Source organism: Dipteris shenzhenensis, chromosome 9 (genome assembly GCF_047967505.1).
Source record: "Dipteris shenzhenensis isolate YYH24624 ecotype China chromosome 9, Dip_SZ_1.0, whole genome shotgun sequence".
Classification (NCBI taxonomy): Eukaryota; Viridiplantae; Streptophyta; class Polypodiopsida; order Gleicheniales; family Dipteridaceae; genus Dipteris; species Dipteris shenzhenensis.
This window is the reverse complement of record NC_141604.1, coordinates 57,227,774-57,247,274: the sequence shown is the minus strand read 5'-3', so window position 1 is coordinate 57,247,274 and position 19,501 is coordinate 57,227,774. Positions and strand designations below refer to the sequence as shown.

General features: G+C 48.1%; 1 protein-coding gene across 1 annotated transcript in view; it reads left to right on the top strand.

The window, feature by feature from the left end:
* LOC147898878 (U-box domain-containing protein 44-like) overlaps positions 1-19,501 on the top strand; it is a 46,147-nt gene that overhangs the window by 1,457 nt on the left and 25,189 nt on the right. The window contains exon 2 of the mRNA XM_087379334.1: positions 103-403. Within this exon, the coding sequence (XP_087235460.1) occupies positions 103-403 (301 nt within the window). The remainder of the gene's footprint in view (positions 1-102; positions 404-19,501) is intronic.

Below are 19,501 nucleotides of genomic sequence, written 5' to 3'. Positions count from 1 at the left end.
GAGTCACATGCCCTCAGTTTTGCCATTTCGTTTACAAATTCACATAGACTGCCATGAACGCATACACACGTTTCCACGCTGAGATCTTGATATGTGGAACAGGAAAGGATAGCTGACGTTGGTGCTATACAACATGCGGTACGCTCCCTTGCTCGCGATGCGGGGGAAGGCAGGCTGGCAGTGGCTCTGCTTTTAGAGCTGTCCAAAGAGCCAAAAGTTTGTGATCAAATAGGCAAAGCACAGGGTTGTATCCTCTTATTGGTCACGATGTTAAACAGTGGAAATCATTTGGCAGCAGAGGATGCCAGGCAACTTCTCAGCAGCCTTTCCAGTAACAACCAAAACGTGGTACAAATGGCAGAAGCAAACCATTTCAAGCCATTGGCGCAGCGGCTTCATGAAGGTGTGTACTCTGCTATCCTCCTGATGCTTTCCACACTTACATAATCTGTAGGACTGTGGGAAACTCTGGTGCTAAACAATTACTTATATAGTTTAAAGCGTTTGTAATATTTAAAGTAGCACAGCATGTAGGCCTGAATAAATTTGAACACATTTTGCAAAATATGGGGTCATTTCTTCCCAATTCCATAGATTTTCCATCAATGTAGTAATTTGCTAAATACACAAGAGGTTTAATCCAAGAAAACATCAGCTTGCGTTGCTCTCCTAGAGCTTCGGTGGGCCTCGTAATGGTACCCTGCAAACACAACTTCCTGCCGCCCTAGTGAACAGCCCAACGTAAGGTAGAGTTTGCTCCCGTGTACGTCACCTCCTTGCTGCTGTGAAGGCAGCCAATAGCTAGGTGCAAGTCTTCTGTGATTCCATCTTCCTTACTGCTGTGTTGGCAGCCCAAGGATGAGGCTTGTCTTTGCATTGCGTAACAGCTAAATTGGAAGGGATCACTTGCATATGACTTTGTATGCTTAACATGCCAGATGTAGATCGGGGTGTGTGCTGATGTGTAATTTGGACCTCCCTGCTGCTTTGTTGGCAGCCCAAATTGAGGCTTCAAGAACCCTGAACCATGGCACCACTTGTCATGACAGGAACTCCAGCCCCCCCTGCATCCCAGGAGCCAGCCCCAGCTCCCCATGCCAAATTTGGCACACACTCCCATGTTTTTGAAGCTGCCCCCTCCTACATCTGTAAGAGAAACACGTCCCCACCATCATTTGCACATAGTTCTCTCCTTTTGCTGGTCCATATTCCCGTGCAGCCTCTCCTTCTGCAGCAGCTCCTTCTGTCTCTGCAGCTCCTTCCCCACGCAGTCTAGCAGCACCTCCTCCTCCTTTTGCTGCTGCTGCAGCAGCAGCAGCCCTTTTCTGCTCCTTCCTCTGCAGCAGCTCCTTCTGCTCCTTCTGCAGCAGTAGCAGCCCCTTCTGTGATGGAGAGAAGGTCTTATCGGAGAGCAACAAAGAAAAGGAGAACACCGAAAATTGTGGGTGCTAACTCACCCAAGCTCTTATTATGTATGTATGGTACAAAGGGGTATATCCTGGGCCATTGGCCTTTACCCCAACAACCTCCCACTTAAAGGCCAATGGGCCTTTAAGGGAGAAGATGGGCATCCTAATGTCATCCGACACCCATCAATACTCTACAATGTGCAAACCGCTCTGAGGAAAACTCTTTGTAAGAAGATCTGCAGGGTTCTCATCTGTGTGAATCTTGACAAGCTGGATGCGCTTGTCCTCAATCACCTCTCTGACGAAGCGATACTTCACATCAATATGCTTTGTCTTTGCATGGAAGACAGGATTCCGTGCCAATTGGATGGCACTCTGACTGTCATAGTGCAAAACTGGAACTTCTCCTGCAATGCTCAAGTCTCCCACTAGATGAGTAAGCCATATAGCTTCCTTGCATGCCTCAGTGGCTGCAACATACTCTGTCCCAGTGGTAGACAAAGCCGTACATGACAAACGAGAGACCCATGAAACTACACCTCCAGTGAATGAGAAAACATATCCTATAGTAGACCTCCTAGTGTCTACATTCCCTGCAAAATCAGCATCTGCATATCCAACAACAGACGTGTCCTTCCTCCCAAAGAAAATGCACATGTTCTTTGTACCATTCAAGTATCTCATGATACCTTTCACTGCCTTATAATGCTTCTTGCCAGGATTTGCCATATACCTGCTAACAGCTCCCATTGCAAAAGCAATATCTGGACGTGTAGCAACCATGGCATACATTAAGCTTCCTATTGCGGATGCATAAGGTATCTTTGCCATTTCAGCCCGCTCCTCATCTGACTTAGGGCTGTCCGCTTGGCTGAGTTTCACATATGGAGGCAACGGAGTACTTATGGACTTCCCCCTCTCCATATTGAAATGCTCAAGTACCTTGCTAATGTACTCTTTCTGTGACAAATGAAGGAGTTTCTTGTTCCTATCCCGAACAATCCTCATGCCAAGTATGTGATTGGCATCACGTGAATCCTTCATGTCAAAGGTCTCATGCAACCTTTTCTTCAAGGCATCCACATCCAAAGTAGATTTCCCGGCAATAAGCATGTCATCAACATATAAAATCAAAATAAGAAGGCTGCCATCTGATGCCTTCTTTGTGTAGAGGCAATGATCTGTCTCACTCTGTGTGTACCCTTGGGATCGCATAAATGCATCAAACTTATGGTACCACTCCCTAGGAGCCTGCTTCAGCCCATAAAGACTTTTCTGAAGCTTGCATACCATCCATTCTTTGCCTTGCACAACAAACCTCTCTGGTTGCTACATATAGATGTTCTCATGAAGATCTCCATGTAGAAAAGCTGTTTTTACATCCATTTGGACAAGCTCCACGTCCTCTCTGGCAACCAATGTAAGCACTATACGAAGGGTAGTCATCTTCACCACTGGGGAAAAGATCTCATCAAAGTCAATACCCTTCTCCTGCTTAAAACCCTTGGCTACCAACCTTGCCTCATACTTAGGCAATGCATTTGCTGGAGACATCTTCAGTTTGTAAACCCATTTGCATGGCAATGCATGCTTTCCTTTGGGCAAACAAACCAAATCCCAAGTAGCATTCTTCATCAAAGAATCCATCTCTGACTGCATAGCCTTCTCCCACTTATGCTTGTCATTCCTAGACATAGCATCCTCAAAGCATGAAGGCTCACCACAATCTGTCAACATGACATAATCTAGAGATGGAGCATATCTCTGTGGAGGTCGTGAGACTCTAGTGGAACGTCTCAACACTTGCTCACCATGAGCATCTTGCTGTCCCAACTGATTTTCCTGCATAACCTGAGGTTGTCCACCTAGATGTGGCTCTCCTACCTCACGATCTATGGGCTGTCCATGCCCTGTATCATGTGGAACAGGTTGTGCATGCCTTTCATATGGTGGTTGTCCATCCTCTTGAAACACCACTCTGCGTATCTCAACAGTCTTTTCTGGCTTCTTGTGCATCTTGTCCTCATTAAAGATAATATCATGGCTGCGTACTATCTTCTTGGCCTCACAATCGGTATCCCATCTCGCTTGAATCACCATAATGCCTGACACATGCATTGAGTACAACGTTCCATGCTTGGAACCTCTAGCAATCACAAGTGACCCTTTGCTAATTTTCCATGTATTGTTGCCAAAAAACACATGATAGCCATCATCATCAAACTGTCCCGTACTTATCAAGCTCTTTTTCAGATTTGGAACATGCCTAACATTCTTGAGTACAATAGAACCATTAGGAAGAGACAAGTAGATATCTCCCACTCCAACAATGTCACATGGATAATCATTTCCAAGTCTCACGGTTCCTTTCCTTCTTGCATCATAAATGGTAAACCACTCCCTATGTGGAGTGACATGGAAAGATGCTCCTGAGTCTAGTATCCAATTCTGTGACAATGCATCATCACTAGTCAAAAGAAAAGCATGCTCAAACATAGAGGCATAAAGAATGTCACCCTCATCACTATTGTTACTTATGGCATTCACTTCCTCTATATTGACCGTGGATTTCTCTTCCTTCTTGGGCTGCACATTAGCTTTGCCTTTGCGTTTATCGTTCTTCCATTTGTAGCAATCCTTTTTGAAATGGCCTTTCTTCCCACAATAGAAGCATTCGAAATCATTTTTGGCATGGGATTTTCCTCTATATTTGCTTCTAGACTTGCTTGTATTTCTGTTGTGGTATTTCCCCTTGGAATATGACTTCCCTCTCACATTGAGAGCACTTGAACTTTTAGTTCCAGCATTGTTCTTTCTATTTATCTCCTTAGTGAGAAGGCTACTCTCAACATCACTGCTTGTCAGGCCTCCTGCACGGGCTGAATTGCTTATAGTAGTCCTAAAAGTGTCCCAACTTTTAGGAAGGGTGACCAATAAGAACATTACCTTAACCGAGTCATCAAAGGCAATTTTCTGAGCTGAAAGTTGACTGAAAATTGTGTTAATTTCATTTAAATGGCTAGACATTGAAGTCCCTTCTTCCATGCAAAGATCTATGAGTTTCTTCAGCCAATAAACTTGACAAGCGGCACTCTGCTTCTCATAAAGATCATGCAACTTTGTCCACACACCATATGCACCACCTACAGTATCTTTCACATTGAAATACACCGATTTTGAAAGTGTGAGCATGATCGTGGAGCATGCAAGCTCATCCAATTCCTTCCACTCTTCATCATCTTCCCAATCTTTTGGCTTTATGCCTTGCGTTTTATAGGCTTTACTTGCCTCTTCTGCATTAGAACATTGTAGATTTGCTTCTTTCAATAGGAGAAGTTTGTGCCATCTAACTTCTCAATGTTAAACAATGCATTATCTGATGCCGAAGCCATCACAATGGATGATAGAACAACCAAGATACACTGCACCAATGTACCAAACTCAAGCTCAAAAAATATCAATTGCAATGACAACAGCCACACTGTCACTGTCACAAAGACATGTGTTGAGATTCAGCATCTCCAGGCGTGGCCAGCCGACCAGCCCCCATGCAGCAAGGGGGGCCAGAGGGGGTAGGCTGGCCGACCAGCTGGTCGGCCCAGTTGGCATGACCGACCAGGCTGGTCGGTCCAGCCAAACTGGCCGACTTTCCCCCCTTGGCCTGCCCTATAAAAGGGCCTCCTTCCCTTCATTTCCTCCATCACTTCTTGCAGCTCCTCAAGGCTCCTGCATACAGCCTGCTCCTGACCATCCCCTCAGAGCCCCCTCTCAGCTGCTCAGTTGGCTGCCCACACTCCCGCAGCAGATCTTGCCTCTTCAGGGCTCTTGCCTCCCCGCTCCAGGCCTCTACAGTTCCCTTGTTCCAAGGTTCCTGCCTCTTCACCCAGGCTCCTTCAGCCTCCTCTTCTCTAGGCTCTTGCCTCCTCAGTTCAGGCTCCTCTAGCCTCTTCACTCCAGGCCCCTGCCTCTTCGTTTCAGGCTTCTCTGCTTCAGTTCAGCCTCTCCTGCAGCTCCTGTTTTCTATCTTATTCAAGATATCTTGTATCTCAGTTGCTGCCCTGGTTTAAGGGCTGATTTACAGCAGATCAGTGGTGGTACATTTTGTTATCTCTAGTGTTCTCTGTGTGGCTCTATAATTTCAGTTTGTTTGCATCTTCCGCTGCCATTTTAATATGGTATCAGAGCACCAGGTTACTCTCTGATCTGGGAACTTCTATATTGATGAAGTTGAAGAAGTTTGTCCTCGTCAGCAACTTCTATATATTTTTTCCCCCCCCCTCCCTATATATATTTTCTATATTTTCCTCCCGGTACCCCGGGCTATCAATAGCAGCCTACTGCTTCATCAAGAGCCTCTCCCCCCCTTCCTTCATCGCGCATCGGGTCGGCTCCCGTCTTCACCCGTACGACTTTATTCAGGGGTTTCTGGCTGAACTTATTGGCTCTTGATCTTTGGGTTCGATTGTTGAGATTGGCCCTGTTCTAGACCTTGATCTTTTCACCAGCCCCGTTCTCTTCAGCCCCTTGTTGCTGTCCATTCCCTGTTTTCAGTTATGGCTGATGAAACAAAGGATTCTACTCCGGATCTTCGCGTATCCCCTATGTCCAGTTTCTTTCAAGAGTCTGACAAGCCTGTACGTATTCCCACTCTTCCTACATTTCCAGATGCTCGGCAATTAGATGGGACCAATTATTCTCTTTGGAAAATTCAGATGGCGTCTGTATTGGAATCTTATGATCTTGCTGAGTTTGTTGATCCCGGGATCCCTCGTCCGTCACCTGAGGAGGAGCCACATGCTTCTCTTATCTGGGATAAATTGAATGCTCGTGTACGCTCGTTCATCTTTCTCAATTGTCAACCAGGGGTTCTCAATCATATCAAGCATCTTACTTCTGCACGTGCTATTTGGGAATTTCTTGATGGCATGTATCTTCGCGTCACTCCCATGAAACGTATTTCCTTGGAAGTTCAGCTTCGTCGCCTCGATCCAACTACTTCTCCTTCCATACGGGACCACATCAACAAAATGCAGAGCATGCATCAGGACATCCTCCATGCAGGCAAGGCTATCTCCTCCGAAGATATGGCTATTACTCTCTTATCTCATGTTATTACTGACAGTCGATATGCAGCATTCTATTCTTCTCTTATTACCTCTGGCCGCCTCAGCACCATCACTTGGGAGGAACTTGTCCCCATGATGATGGATCAGGAGGAACAGTTCACTAAAACCTCTGATGGTTCTTCTGAGGCTCTTGTGGCCCATCGTCCCAAATCACGATCCAAGAATGCCCCGTCCTCTGCCAATAACTCATCTCCTTCAGATCCCTCCAGTGACCGTCCTGCTCCCAAAGGTAATTGCAATCACTGTGGCACTCCTGGCCATTATTGGCGCAATTGTCCCTACCGCAAACACAAACGAGCTGACGCACCTCTGGCCGCTGCGGCTGATGCTTCCCTTACCCCTACTCCTGCATTTGTTCACCTTGAGCTCTTGAATTCGGTCCCCCTTCCTGCAGCAGAGTCATTGGCTCTCCATAGCTCCAATGCTCGTGAATGGATTGTTGATAGTGGGGCCTCTCGGCATATGACCCCCTCCTCCTCACTGCTCCAGGATCTCACTCCTCATTCTGGTCGTGTCTGCATCGGCGATAAGCACTCTATTCCTGTTCATTCAGAGGGCTCTCTTGATATTATTCCTGATGGCAAAGGGGGTAAACACTCTTCTCGTGTTCTTTATGTTCCGTCTCTCGGCTTTCATCTCCTTTCGGTTCATCAGATTGTCAATATGAAAGTTGAGTTTGAGGCAGCCTCTGTCACCATCCGCGATCGTGCCACCGGACAGCCGGTTTGGACCGGCCATTCTACTAATGGTATCTACAAGCTTGTTGGATCTCTTCTTTGGCTACTTAACACTCGCCTGGATCTCGGCTTCTCTGTCGGCACCCTCAGTACCTTCATGCAAATCCCTTCGCTTTCTCATTGGCAAGCTGCTCGACGTCTCCTCCGCTATCTTCAGGGGACCTCTACTTTCGGGCTCTTTTATGCTGCCGGTGGTTCCTCTCCTTCCCCGCTCACTCTCCGAGGTTGGAGTGACTCCGATTGGGCTGGCGACCCCGATTCTCGCCGCTCTACCACGGGCTATGTTTTCTCCTTTGGCTCGGCGGCTATCTCCTGGTCCAGTAAACGCCAACCCACGGTCGCCCTATCTTCCACCGAGGCTGAGTATCGGGCTATGTGTAGTGCCACCTGTGAGGCTGTGTGGCTTCGGCGCCTTCTTCTCGATTGTGGTTTTCAGCAATCCACTTCTACCACACTTTTTTTGTGACAATCAAAGCTGTATTGCCCTTGCTCGCAATCCGGTCTTTCATGCTCGGACAAAACACATTGAAATTCAGTACCACTACACGCGAGAGAAGGTTCTTGACGGTACCATTGTGCTCCTCTTCAGCACCACTTTCGACAACGTCGCCGACATATTTACCAAATCTGTTTCTCCTCCCCTTCTCCAACGTCATACCAGCTCTCTGGGTCTTGTGCCACACCCTGGAGCTGAGAGGGGGTGTTGAGATTCAGCATCTCCAGGCGTGGCCAGCCGACCAGCCCCCATGCAGCAAGGGGGGCCAGAGGGGGTAGGCTGGCCGACCAGCTGGTCGGCCCAGTTGGCCTGACCGACCAGGCTGGTCGGTCCAGCCAAACTGGCCGACTTTCCCCCCTTGGCCTGCCCTATAAAAGGGCCTCCTTCCCTTCATTTCCTCCATCACTTCTTGCAGCTCCTCAAGGCTCCTGCATACAGCCTGCTCCTGACCATCCCCTCAGAGCCCCCTCTCAGCTGCGCAGTTGGCTGCCCACACTCCCGCAGCAGATCTTGCCTCTTCAGGGCTCTTGCCTCCCCGCTCCAGGCCTCTACAGTTCCCTTGTTCCAAGGTTCCTGCCTCTTCACCCAGGCTCCTTCAGCCTCCTCTTCTCTAGGCTCTTGCCTCCTCAGTTCAGGCTCCTCTAGCCTCTTCACTCCAAGCCCCTGCCTCTTCGTTTCAGGCTTCTCTGCTTCAGTTCAGCCTCTCCTGCAGCTCCTGTTTTCTATCTTATTCAAGATATCTTGTATCTCAGTTGCTGCCCTGGTTTAAGGGCTGATTTACAGCAGATCAGTGGTGGTACATTTTGTTATCTCTAGTGTTCTCTGTGTGGCTCTATAATTTCAGTTTGTTTGCATCTTCCGCTGCCATTTTAATAACATGTTCTGCTGTAAGTGACCTCAGGGCATCCTAAAACTAGCCAATAGCTTTTGCACGGTAGCTCCGATGCAAAAAGTGTAAACAGAAGAAATGTAGCTTGTAGAAAACTCTACAACTTCTCAGTTTACAGCAAGTCCAAAATCCTTACAGATTTCCTTATATCTGCTGTTGGAAACCACCACCTGCAAACTTTTACTGCAGTAATTACAGTTTGCAACAGTTTTGGCTTGTTTTGAACTGTCAATATCTTCCCAACCGTAACTCGGTTGCCTTTGTTATGAACACCAAAGTTGTAGACAACCAATAGATCTACAAACTTCTAGTTTACTGCAAGTCAAAATTCATTATGGATTTTTTGATAAACTGTCAAAACTGTAAATCATGGGCATACCAGGCATCATAACTTTTCCTCTAAATCTCGAATTGAAATGCTTTCAAAAACAAGATTGTAGATTGTCAAAAAAACTAAAACTTCTTAGTTCAACTCAGAAGACAATTCCTCATGGATTCTCTGATATTCACTTCTGAAAACAGCCACCTGTTCTCTTTTTACTGCTGTCACAAGACTGCAAACTGCCAATCACCAACTTTTTCTGAAGCATTTAAGGCATAAACTCCAATGAAATAGCCTAACAATTCTGAAAATTGTTGTCCAAAAAATTCCCTTAGTGGGAAGAGTATTGCACTCACAAAAAATAATCCCTTCCTGGGATACAAGGCAGCTTCAGAAAAACATTGCTCACTTATGCTCACTTTCTCAGCTAAACAAAGGCTCAAAATGCATCAATTGTAAGCAATCACTTTCAGTCAACCTTTGGCTTGATATGCATCAACTTGAAGGCATAAACCCAACTGAAATTTGAATGTACCAGCCGCCTTTGATCAACTGGAGTCCGCCACAAGCAAAAGACGTTTTTTGCTTTCGGGCCCTAAAAAAGCAACTTCGAGTGGTTGGAATTGCAGAGCAGTAGGTCGTTTTTGACCGTAGATGGATAATATTCCTTCTCCCTTGCTCAAACAAGGCAATAGATTGCTGGAACAATCGAGGCAATTTGATATATATGGTTGAAACATGAAAAACGAGCTAGTAAATGTCAAAATACAGCTCCCAGTTGTTGGCTTCGCTCAACCAAGCTCTGATACCAGTTGATGGAGAGGAGGTCTTATCGGAGAGCAACAAAGAAAAGGAGAACACCGAAAATTGTGGGTGCTAACTCACCCAGATCAAGGTAAGCTCTTATTATGTATGTATGGTACAAAGGGGTATATCCTGGGCCATAGGCCTTTACCCCAACATTCTGCACATTTCTGCAGCATCTCTTTCTCCTGCAGCAGCTCTTCTTGTGGCTTTGCTTGTCGCTCAATCCTGCCGGTGCAGCTACTCCTACAGCTCCTTCTCCATGCAGCTCTGCTGCAACTCCTCCTATAGTTTCCTCCTCCCCATAGCCCTGCATGACCTTCCGGGGGGCCAGCCCTTCTTTGAGCCCGCTCTTGCACGGGTGTTCCAAGCATTGAAGCATCAGCCCTACTCTTATTGCCTGTACGAATTGTTCCAGAGGGAGAACCCTTGCTGCAATCTGGTTTTCAGCCCACCGGGGAGCCCTTCTACTTGCTGTGATTTTGATTTCCAGTTCTTTTCCTTGCTGCCAATCAGTGCAAGGTGTTGGTTTTGAAGACTTGGAAAAGGTTTCAATATCGGGTCATGGCGCAAGGATTTTTCACCTAGCCTAGCTCTATAGCCAAACTAACTAATATATGTGGTTTTAGCTTCAAAGCCCAAATTTCCTAGAGAGATTTAGATGCCGCATGTCACATTATCAAAGCCTATTTTTGATGCACCTTGTTATGCCTTCTTGGGATACCCATTAGTTCACTTGCCCCTAGGCACATACCACAATTAGATGCACGAAGACCTTTGGCCTTAGATCTGTCTAGTCTATGCCATCTAACAACCTTGGCATTAAAACCTTTTGACCATATACAGCACAAATAAATGTTGGTCCTCTAAAGGATAATGTCAAGTGACCGTACGCCTTTGATATAAGCGGAAAATTCTAGGAATGATCACATCGCGGTCACATTATGAGGAATTGACCACACTAATATCGCTCCCACCTTCTTTGGATCCATTTGAGCCGAATCAGGAGTAATGATGAACCCTAGATACTCAAGTTTAATCATGCACAGCTCGGTTTTCTTTCTATTAAGAAATAGATTGGCCTTCCTCAAAGTATTGAACACTTTCCTTAAGTGTTCCCGATGCTCAATAACAAATAAGATTATCCTCAACAAAGTGTACTATGAACTTCTCGATATATGGGCATAGTTCATAAGCATGACGAATGGAGCCGGAGCATTTGTAAGCTCAAATGTATTACCAAAGACTTGTAATGCCTAAACCTGCTGCTAAAAGTGGTTTATGCACATCCTTAGCTCTAATCTTTATTTGATGATAACCACTCTTAAGATCTATCTCAATGAAGACTAAGGTCCATGTAATGCATCGAGCAAATCATCAGTCCAAGCCATTGGATACCTGTGAATAACAAATAAGATTATCATCAACAAAGTTTACCATGAACTTCCCGATATACGGGCGTAGTTCATAAGCATGACGAATGGAGCTGGAGGATTTGTAAGCCCAAATGGCATTACCAAAGACTTGTAATGCCCAAACCTGCTCTTAAAAGTGGTTTATGTACATCCTCATCTTTGATGATTACCACTCTTAAGATCTATCTTAATGAAGACTAAGGTCCATGTAATGCATCGAGTAAATCATCACTCGAAGCCATTGGATACCTGTGCTTAATAGTGATATTGTTTAATCCTCTATAATCTATTAGATGAAATAAAAATTTAAACCATATCATTGGTGAAGCAAACACGAGAAACTGGGCTGAATTTGCCCCATACTTCCCCTTCCATACGGGACCACATCAATAAAATGCAGAGCATGCATCAGGACATCCTCCATGCAGGCAAGGCTATCTCCTCCGAAGATATGGCTATAACTCTCTTATCTCATGTTATTACTGACAGTCGATATGCAGCATTCTATTCTTCTCTTATTACCTCTGGCCGCCTCAGCACCATCACTTGGGAGGAACTTGTCCCCATGATGATGGATCAGGAGGAACAGTTCATTAAAACCTCTGATGGTTCTTCTGAGGCTCTTGTGGCCCACCGTCCCAAACCTCGATCCAAGAATGCCCCGTCCTCTGCCACTAACTCATCTTCTTCAGATCCCTCCAGTGACCGTCCTGCTCCCAAAGGTAATTGCAATCACTGTGGCACTCCTGGCCATTATTGGCGCAATTGTCCCTACCGCAAGCACAAACGAGCTGACGCACCCATGGCCGCTGCGGCTGATGCTTCCCTTACCCCCACTCCTGCATTTGTTCACCTTGAGCTCTTGAATTCGGGACCCCTTCCTGCAGTAGAGTGATTGGCTCTCCATAGTTCCGATGCTCGTGAATGGATCGTTGATAGTGGGGCCTCTCGGCATATGACCCCCTCCTCCTCGCTGCTCCAGGATCTCACCCCTCATTCTGGTCGGGTCTGCATCGGCGACAAGCACTCTATTCCTGTTCATTCAGAGGGCTCTCTTGATATTATTCCTGATGGCAAAGGGGGTAAACACTCCTCTCGTGTTCTTTATGTTCCGTCTCTCGGCTTTCATCTCCTTTCGGTTCATCAGATTTGTCAAAACAATATGAAGGTTGAGTTTGAAGCGGCCTCTGTTACCATCCGCGATCGTGCTACCGGACAGCCGGTTTGGACCGGCCATTCTACTAATGGTATCTACAAGCTTGTCGCCCTTCCCTCCCTTACAGGCACCTCTCTTGGCGACCTTTGGCACTATCGGTTTGGTCATCTACACATTGATGCTCTCCATCGTGCTTTCCGTGATCAGCTTGTCATCGGCCTCCCTAACGTTGGCACTCGCCAAGGTCTCTGTCCCTCTTGTATATTGGGCAAACAACATCGTGAGCCGTTCGCCCATCATGCCTCTCGCCGTGCCACCGTTCCGCTTGGTCTTGTTTACCTCGACCTATGTGGCCCTATGCAGATTATGTCACTGGGGGGAGCCTCGTACTACATGCTCCTGGTTGATGACTTCAGTCGCTATTCTTGGATCTATTTTCTTTCCCACAAGGATCTGGCTTTCAGTCGTTTCCAGACCTGGCTGACCCTGGTCGAAAAAGAATCCAACCACTCGCTCAAAATTCTTCGTGCTGATAAGGGTGGTGAGTTCACCTCTCTCGAGTTTGATCGGTTCTTGAGTAGTCATGGTGTCAAACGGGAATTTGCCAACACAGGTACCCCTTCTGATAATGGCGTGGTTGAACGTAAACATCGTACCGGCGTGGAAATGGCTCGGACCATGCTGACTCACAGTCAACTCCCTCAGTCCCTTTGGGCCGAGGCCATGATGACCGCGATCCATACTCTTAACCGCTCTCCGACATCAGCAGTTCCAGGCATGACCCCTTATCAGGCTTACTATGGATCTAAGCCCGATGTTTCCCATTTTCGGGTATTTGGCTGTGATGCTTATGTTCATATTCCTAAATCCGATCGTGGAAAGCTTGATCCTAAGTCCCACAAGCTCTTGTTCGTAGGCTACAACTCCGTCTCCACTGGATATCGCCTATATGATCCTCGCCGCCGCATTATCTCCGTGAGCAGGGATGTCCTTTTCGACGAGCAGGTCCTTCCGCCATCCTCCGACTCTCCTCCTGTTCTTGGAGATCCGTCCGATGCCCCGGAGCCCTCGATCCCTCCACCTGCCTCGTCCCCCGTTACATCACCTCCTATTCTCTCTCCTCCGCCTCCTTCTCCGGCTCCACCCTCGTCTGCTCCTCCTTTGGAACCCCGCTCGGTACGTGTTCCGCGATGGCTCATTGATACTCTCCGCTCCTCCGGTCTTGAGGACCCCTACTCCGAACCACACCCTGATGATGGGCCTCGTCGCTCTCATCGCCACCCCCCACCGTCCTCTTCTGATCCCCTCCATGTCAATTACGCCCTTATGTCTCGCATCCTCGCCACTCGCGAGCCCACTACCGTTCCTCAGGCTCTGGCCCAGCCTAATTGGAAACAGGCTATGGAAGCGGAAATTCATGCTCTTCTTCGGAACCATACCTGGGACCTTGTTCCTCGTCCCTCACACCGTTCCGTAATCGGTGTCCGGTGGATATTCAAAACAAAGTACGCCTCTGATGGTTCTGTCGACAAGTATAAAGCTCGGCTGGTGGCTAAAGGCTATGCCCAACGACCCGGCATCGACTATGGGGAGACCTTTGCACCTACCGCCCGGATGAGCACCATCCGAACGATCCTTGCTCTTGCAGCCCACCATCAGTGGCCCATTTTTCAAATGGACGTCAAATCTGCGTTTTTTGAATGGTGATCTTCAAGAAGAGGTATATGTGGATCAGCCACCCGGCTTCATTAATTCTCGTTCTCATTCCATGGTCTGTCGCCTTCGCAAAGCCCTCTATGGTCTCAAGCAAGCTCCTAGGGCCTGGAATCAGCGTATTGATACCTTCTTCTGCCGCCAAGGGCTTCATCGCTCTCTGGCTGATCCCAATCTTTATCTCTTTCATGAAGGACAGCTTCATACCTTCATCATTCTTTATGTGGATGATCTAATCCTTACTGGGAGTCATACCAATCATATCCTTGCCATTAAAGTTGCTCTTCAAACTGAATTTGAGATGACGGATATGGGCCTCCTCCATTTTTTCTTAGGTCTTGAGATTTGGCAGACCAAGAGGGGGTATTTTGTCTCTCAGCAGCGCTATGTTCACGAGCTCCTCGAAACTTTCCACATGGCTGACTGTCGGCCCATCACTTCTCCCATGGATCCCAACTCTAAACTCTCTGCTTCTGGGTCCACTGCTTATCCTGATGCCTCCCTCTATCGCCAGCTTGTTGGTTCTCTTATCTGGCTACTTAACACTCGACTGGATCTCGGCTTCTCTGTCGGCACCCTCAGTACCTTCATGCAAACCCCTTCGCTTTCTCATTGGCAGGCTGCTCGACGTCTCCTCTGCTATCTTCAAGGACCTCTACTTTCGGGCTCCTATATACTGCCGGTGGTTCCTCTCCTTCCCCGCTCACTCTCCGAGGTTGGAGTGACTCTGATTGGGCTGGCGACCCCGATTCTCGCCGCTCTACCACGGGCTATGTTTTCTCCTTTGGCTCTGCGGCTATCTCCTGGTCCAGCAAACGCCAACCCACGGTCGCCCTATCCTCCACCGAGGCTGAGTATCGTGCTATGTGTAGTGCCACCTGTGAGGCTGTGTGGCTTCGGCGCCTTCTTCTCGATTGTGGTTTTTAGCAACTCGCTCCTACCACACTTTTTTGTGACAATCAAAGCTGTATTGCCCTTGCTCGCAATCCGGTTTTCCATGCTCGGACAAAACACATCGAAATTCAGTACCACTACACGCGAGAGAAGGTTCTTGACGGTACCATTTTGCTCCTCTTCAGCACCACTACCGACAACGTTGCCGACATTTTTACCAAACCTGTTTCCTCTCCCCTTCTCCAGCGTCATGCCAGCTCTCTGGGTCTTGTGCCACACCCTGGAGCTGAGAGGGGGTGTTGAGACTGCCATCTCCAGGGTAGACTGGCCGACCAGCTCCCACGCAGCAGGGGGGCCAGAGGGGGTAGGCTGGCCGACCAGCCCCTGGCCGACCAGGTCCTAGCCGACCAGCCTCTGGCCGACCAGCTGGTCGGCCCAGTTGGCTGACCGACCAGGCTGGTCGGTCTAGGCTAACTGACCGACCCTCCTGGCCTTCCCTATATAAGGGCCCTCCCCCCTTCCTCATTTTATCTACTCCCTCCAGCAGCTCCTCAAGGCTCCAGTCTTCAAGCCTGCTCCTGGCCGTCCCTACCTGAGCCCCCCTCAGCTGCCCTGTTGGCTGCCCACGCTCCCTCAGCAGATCCCTCCTCTTTCCGGGCTCCTGCCTCCTCGCTCCAGGCTTCTTCAGTCCCCTCGTTCCAAGGTTCCTGCCTCTTCGCCCCAGGCTCCTTCAGCCTCCTCATTTCTAGGCTCCTGCCTCCTCGGTTCAGGCTCCTCTAGCCTCCTCGCTCCCAGGCCCCTGCCTCCTCACTTCAGGCTCCTCAAGCCTCCGTGCTCTCAGGCTGCAGCCTCCTTGTGCCCTTTCCTCTGCTTCAGTTCAGCCCCTTCTGCAGCCTCCTTGTGCCCCCTTCCTCTGCTTCAGTGCAGCCGCTTCTGCAGCTCCTGTTTCTCATCCTATTCAGGATACTTTGTATTTCAGTTGCTGCCCTGGTTTATGGGCTGAGTTACAGCAGATCTGTTTGTGGCACATCTTGTTGTCTCTAGTGTTCTCTGTGTGGTTCTGTAGCTTCAGTTTGTTTGCATCTTCCGCTGCCATTTTAATACATACGGTATTGCGAGAGCTCTTAGGTGGGCTAAAAGGCTAAGAGTCGCATGCGTAAGCTCACGGGCGGAAGAGCAGACGTGTGTACGGGGAGCTAACGGGCTTTTGGCGGATCATCATGGGAGCATGGATTCGGGCTGATTTGTTGGTCGTTACCCAGGGTGTACACGAGCTCTATTGCTACAAGGCTTTGTTCATGGTCAGCGAGTTGGTTCGGGAGGTCCATCTGCGTGTGAAGGGTTATTGGCTGGTTACACTAAGGCTTGGAGCAGGTTGGTGGTTCTTCAACAACTAAGCCCGACAGACCTACGACATACCTGCTACGACAGAGGGCAGAGCTAGGCCATGGCATAGACCTACGAGAGACCTACGACAGGAGAGAGCTACGACATAGAGCTACGACAGAGACCTACGACAAAGACCTACGACATACCTACGAGAGAGAGAGAGAGAGGCATAGAAAGAGAGAGAGAGCTACGGCAGAGAGCTACGAGAGAGAGAGAGAGAGAGAGAGAGAGAGAGAGAGAGAGAGAGAGAGAGGTCACTGCTGTAAATGGCTCCCTCTAAACATGGCAAATAGGCATCCAATCCTTTCCTTGATTGCAGACACTCAGCCTGGAATTCGTACTAGTAACCCACTCTTGGTTCCACATGTAGCCAGGTCTAGCGTAGCTTCCTGTCGTCCGTCGTAGGTCTCTCCCGGCGTGCCATCCTGTAAACTACTCGGTGCTTTCTATCAATTCAAACAACGGATTTTGCAGAGGCATTTGAATGAGATGATTGCGAGTTGCCAAACACATATACTTGAACTTAAGAGTTTGCAATTAAGCTGGAATTAAGACTTATACAGCTTAAACACAAAGTGACATCATTGGAGAATGCAATATGATTGAGGGGCCAAGACGGGCCCCCCCCCTTATCCAGGCTCACTTTATTCTTGAAAATGGAGATAGAAGACCAAGGTGCAATGCACCTTCCAAACTGATGAACTCAGTGAAAACCTAGGACCTAGATACAAGACTCAAGAGCATATGTACAAGGTAGACAACAAAAAGGAGGACTCCAAGCTCAGGTTTCAGCTCTTGGCTTGCCCAATCCACAAGGAAGAAGCCTGCAACAATCACCACTTACATCCAACATTAGAGACAAACACTAGTTTCTAGAAAGATAGTAGAAACAACATGAAATAGTGCTGTAAATGAGATAAGCTTGACAATACAGGCTCCCTTCGTGACTTGACCCTTTTGTAGATGAAGTCCTTGATGCCTCTGAAGCTACCTTGGGTGAGGGGAGTGTGGAAAAATGGGGCTGGAATGAGAACAGCTTAGAAAAACAGCCTGTAGGCTAGAGAGAGAAAGCTTTTATGGAGTGATAGCTGTAGAGAGAGAGTGCCTATGCTGATCCCAAGGGAGGAGATGTAAGAGAGGAGCTGCTGCTGTTCCAGAGGTGCACAGAAAGGCAGATTTCTGCAAGGGAAATGGGCTGGAACAGTAGAGAGAGAAATTCTGCAGTAGAGAGAGAAAGACTGCAGCAGGAGAGAGAAAGGGGCTGTGGCTGCTCCAAGCTAGGTGAAGGAGAGAGGATGCTGCTGCTGTTCCAGAAGAGCTGAGAGGGGGCAGATTTCTAGAGAGGAGGGGCTGGAACTGTAGAGAGAGAATGTGCTGTTGTAGAGAGAGAAAGTGCTGCTGAGGTGAGAGAATGGCCTGGGGAGAAGCTGGCTGCACCCAAGGAGCTGGAGAGGTTCTGCTGCATCATCTAAAAGGAGGGAGAAGAAAAGTGACGAAATTTTCATGTGTGGAATGAAGGGGAGAGGCCTTCTTTTATAGGCTCAGCCCCCCTCCTAGGCCTAGAGTGGAAGGTGGACACTTGTCCCAGATTTTTGGTGGGCTGCAGTCCCAAAGAGAACAGCCCACCACTTGCCCTAAATCTACCAGATTTGGGGCCAAACACTTGGCCTGCATGCCCTACCACTTGCCATGCATGCTGCCACATGTGTGGGACAGGTGGACTGACCTGCCAGCTCAGATTCCATGTGGCAGTCTGCCACGTGTCAGCTGCCACGTCACTCCCAAAAACCCTAAAATTTCAAAGTTGTCAGAATTTAATTCTGATCGCGCACACGGGTTCCTAACAGCTTAGACTATCTATTGACGTACTCTAAGGTCATAATTGAGCCATACTGAGCTCATTTGTTTGTCGTCTTATCTTGTATCTCCATTACTCTTGGCATGCTGCCAGGCCCACACCCAAAGCTCAAGGAACATTCTCTTGAATGGTTCCTAGGTCGGTATGCAATCTGTGCATTTGATTGGTCCCATGTTTGGGTACTCAGGTGGGGTGTGGTTTCTAGATGTCCCTCTCAAAGAGAGGCCATCACTCTTGTGGGTCACTAATGCCCATAACCCCAAGCAAGGGGGTCCACCCTCAAATGCTAGACCTAGTCCCCATTGTCCGTAACTGAACAGAAGGAAAACATTTCATTTCTTAATAAGCATACTATTGAAAAACAAAAAGAAATAGTACCAAGCAAGTGGATACATGTTGAAGCAGGAAGGGAAGATCATCCTCTTTTTCCCCTTGCTTGGTACTATTTCTTTTTGTTTTTCAATAGTATGCTTATTAAGAAATGAAATGTTTTCCTTCTGTTCAGTTACGGACAATGGGGGCTAGGTCTAGCATTTGAGGGTGGACCCCCTTGCTTGGGGTTATGGGCATTAGTGACCCACAAGAGTGATGGCCTCTCTTTGAGAGGGACATCTAGAAACCACACCCCACCTGAGTACCCAAACATGGGACCAATCAAATGCACAGATTGCATACCGACCTAGGAACCATTCAAGAGAATGTTCCCTGAGCTTTGGGTGTGGGCCTGGCAGCATGCCAAGAGTAATGGAGATACAAGATAAGACGACAAACAAATGAGCTCAGTATGGCTCAATTATGACCTTAGAGTACGTCAATAGATAGTCTAAGCTGTTAGGAACCCGTGTGTGCGATCAGAATTAAATTCTGACAACTTTGAAATTTTAGGGTTTTTGGGAGTGACGTGGCAGCTGACACGTGGCAGACTGCCACATGGAATCTGAGCTGGCAGGTCAGTCCACCTGTCCCACACATGTGGCAGCATGCATGGCAAGTGGTAGGGCATGCAGGCCAAGTGTTTGGCCCCAAATCTGGTAGATTTAGGGCAAGTGGTGGGCTGTTCTCTTTGGGACTGCAGCCCACCAAAAATCTGGGACAAGTGTCCACCTTCCACTCTAGGCCTAGGAGGGGGGCTGAGCCTATAAAAGAAGGCCTCTCCCCTTCATTCCACACATGAAAATTTCGTCACTTTTCTTCTCCCTCCTTTTAGATGATGCAGCAGAACCTCTCCAGCTCCTTGGGTGCAGCCAGCTTCTCCCCAGGCCATTCTCTCACCTCAGCAGCACTTTCTCTCTC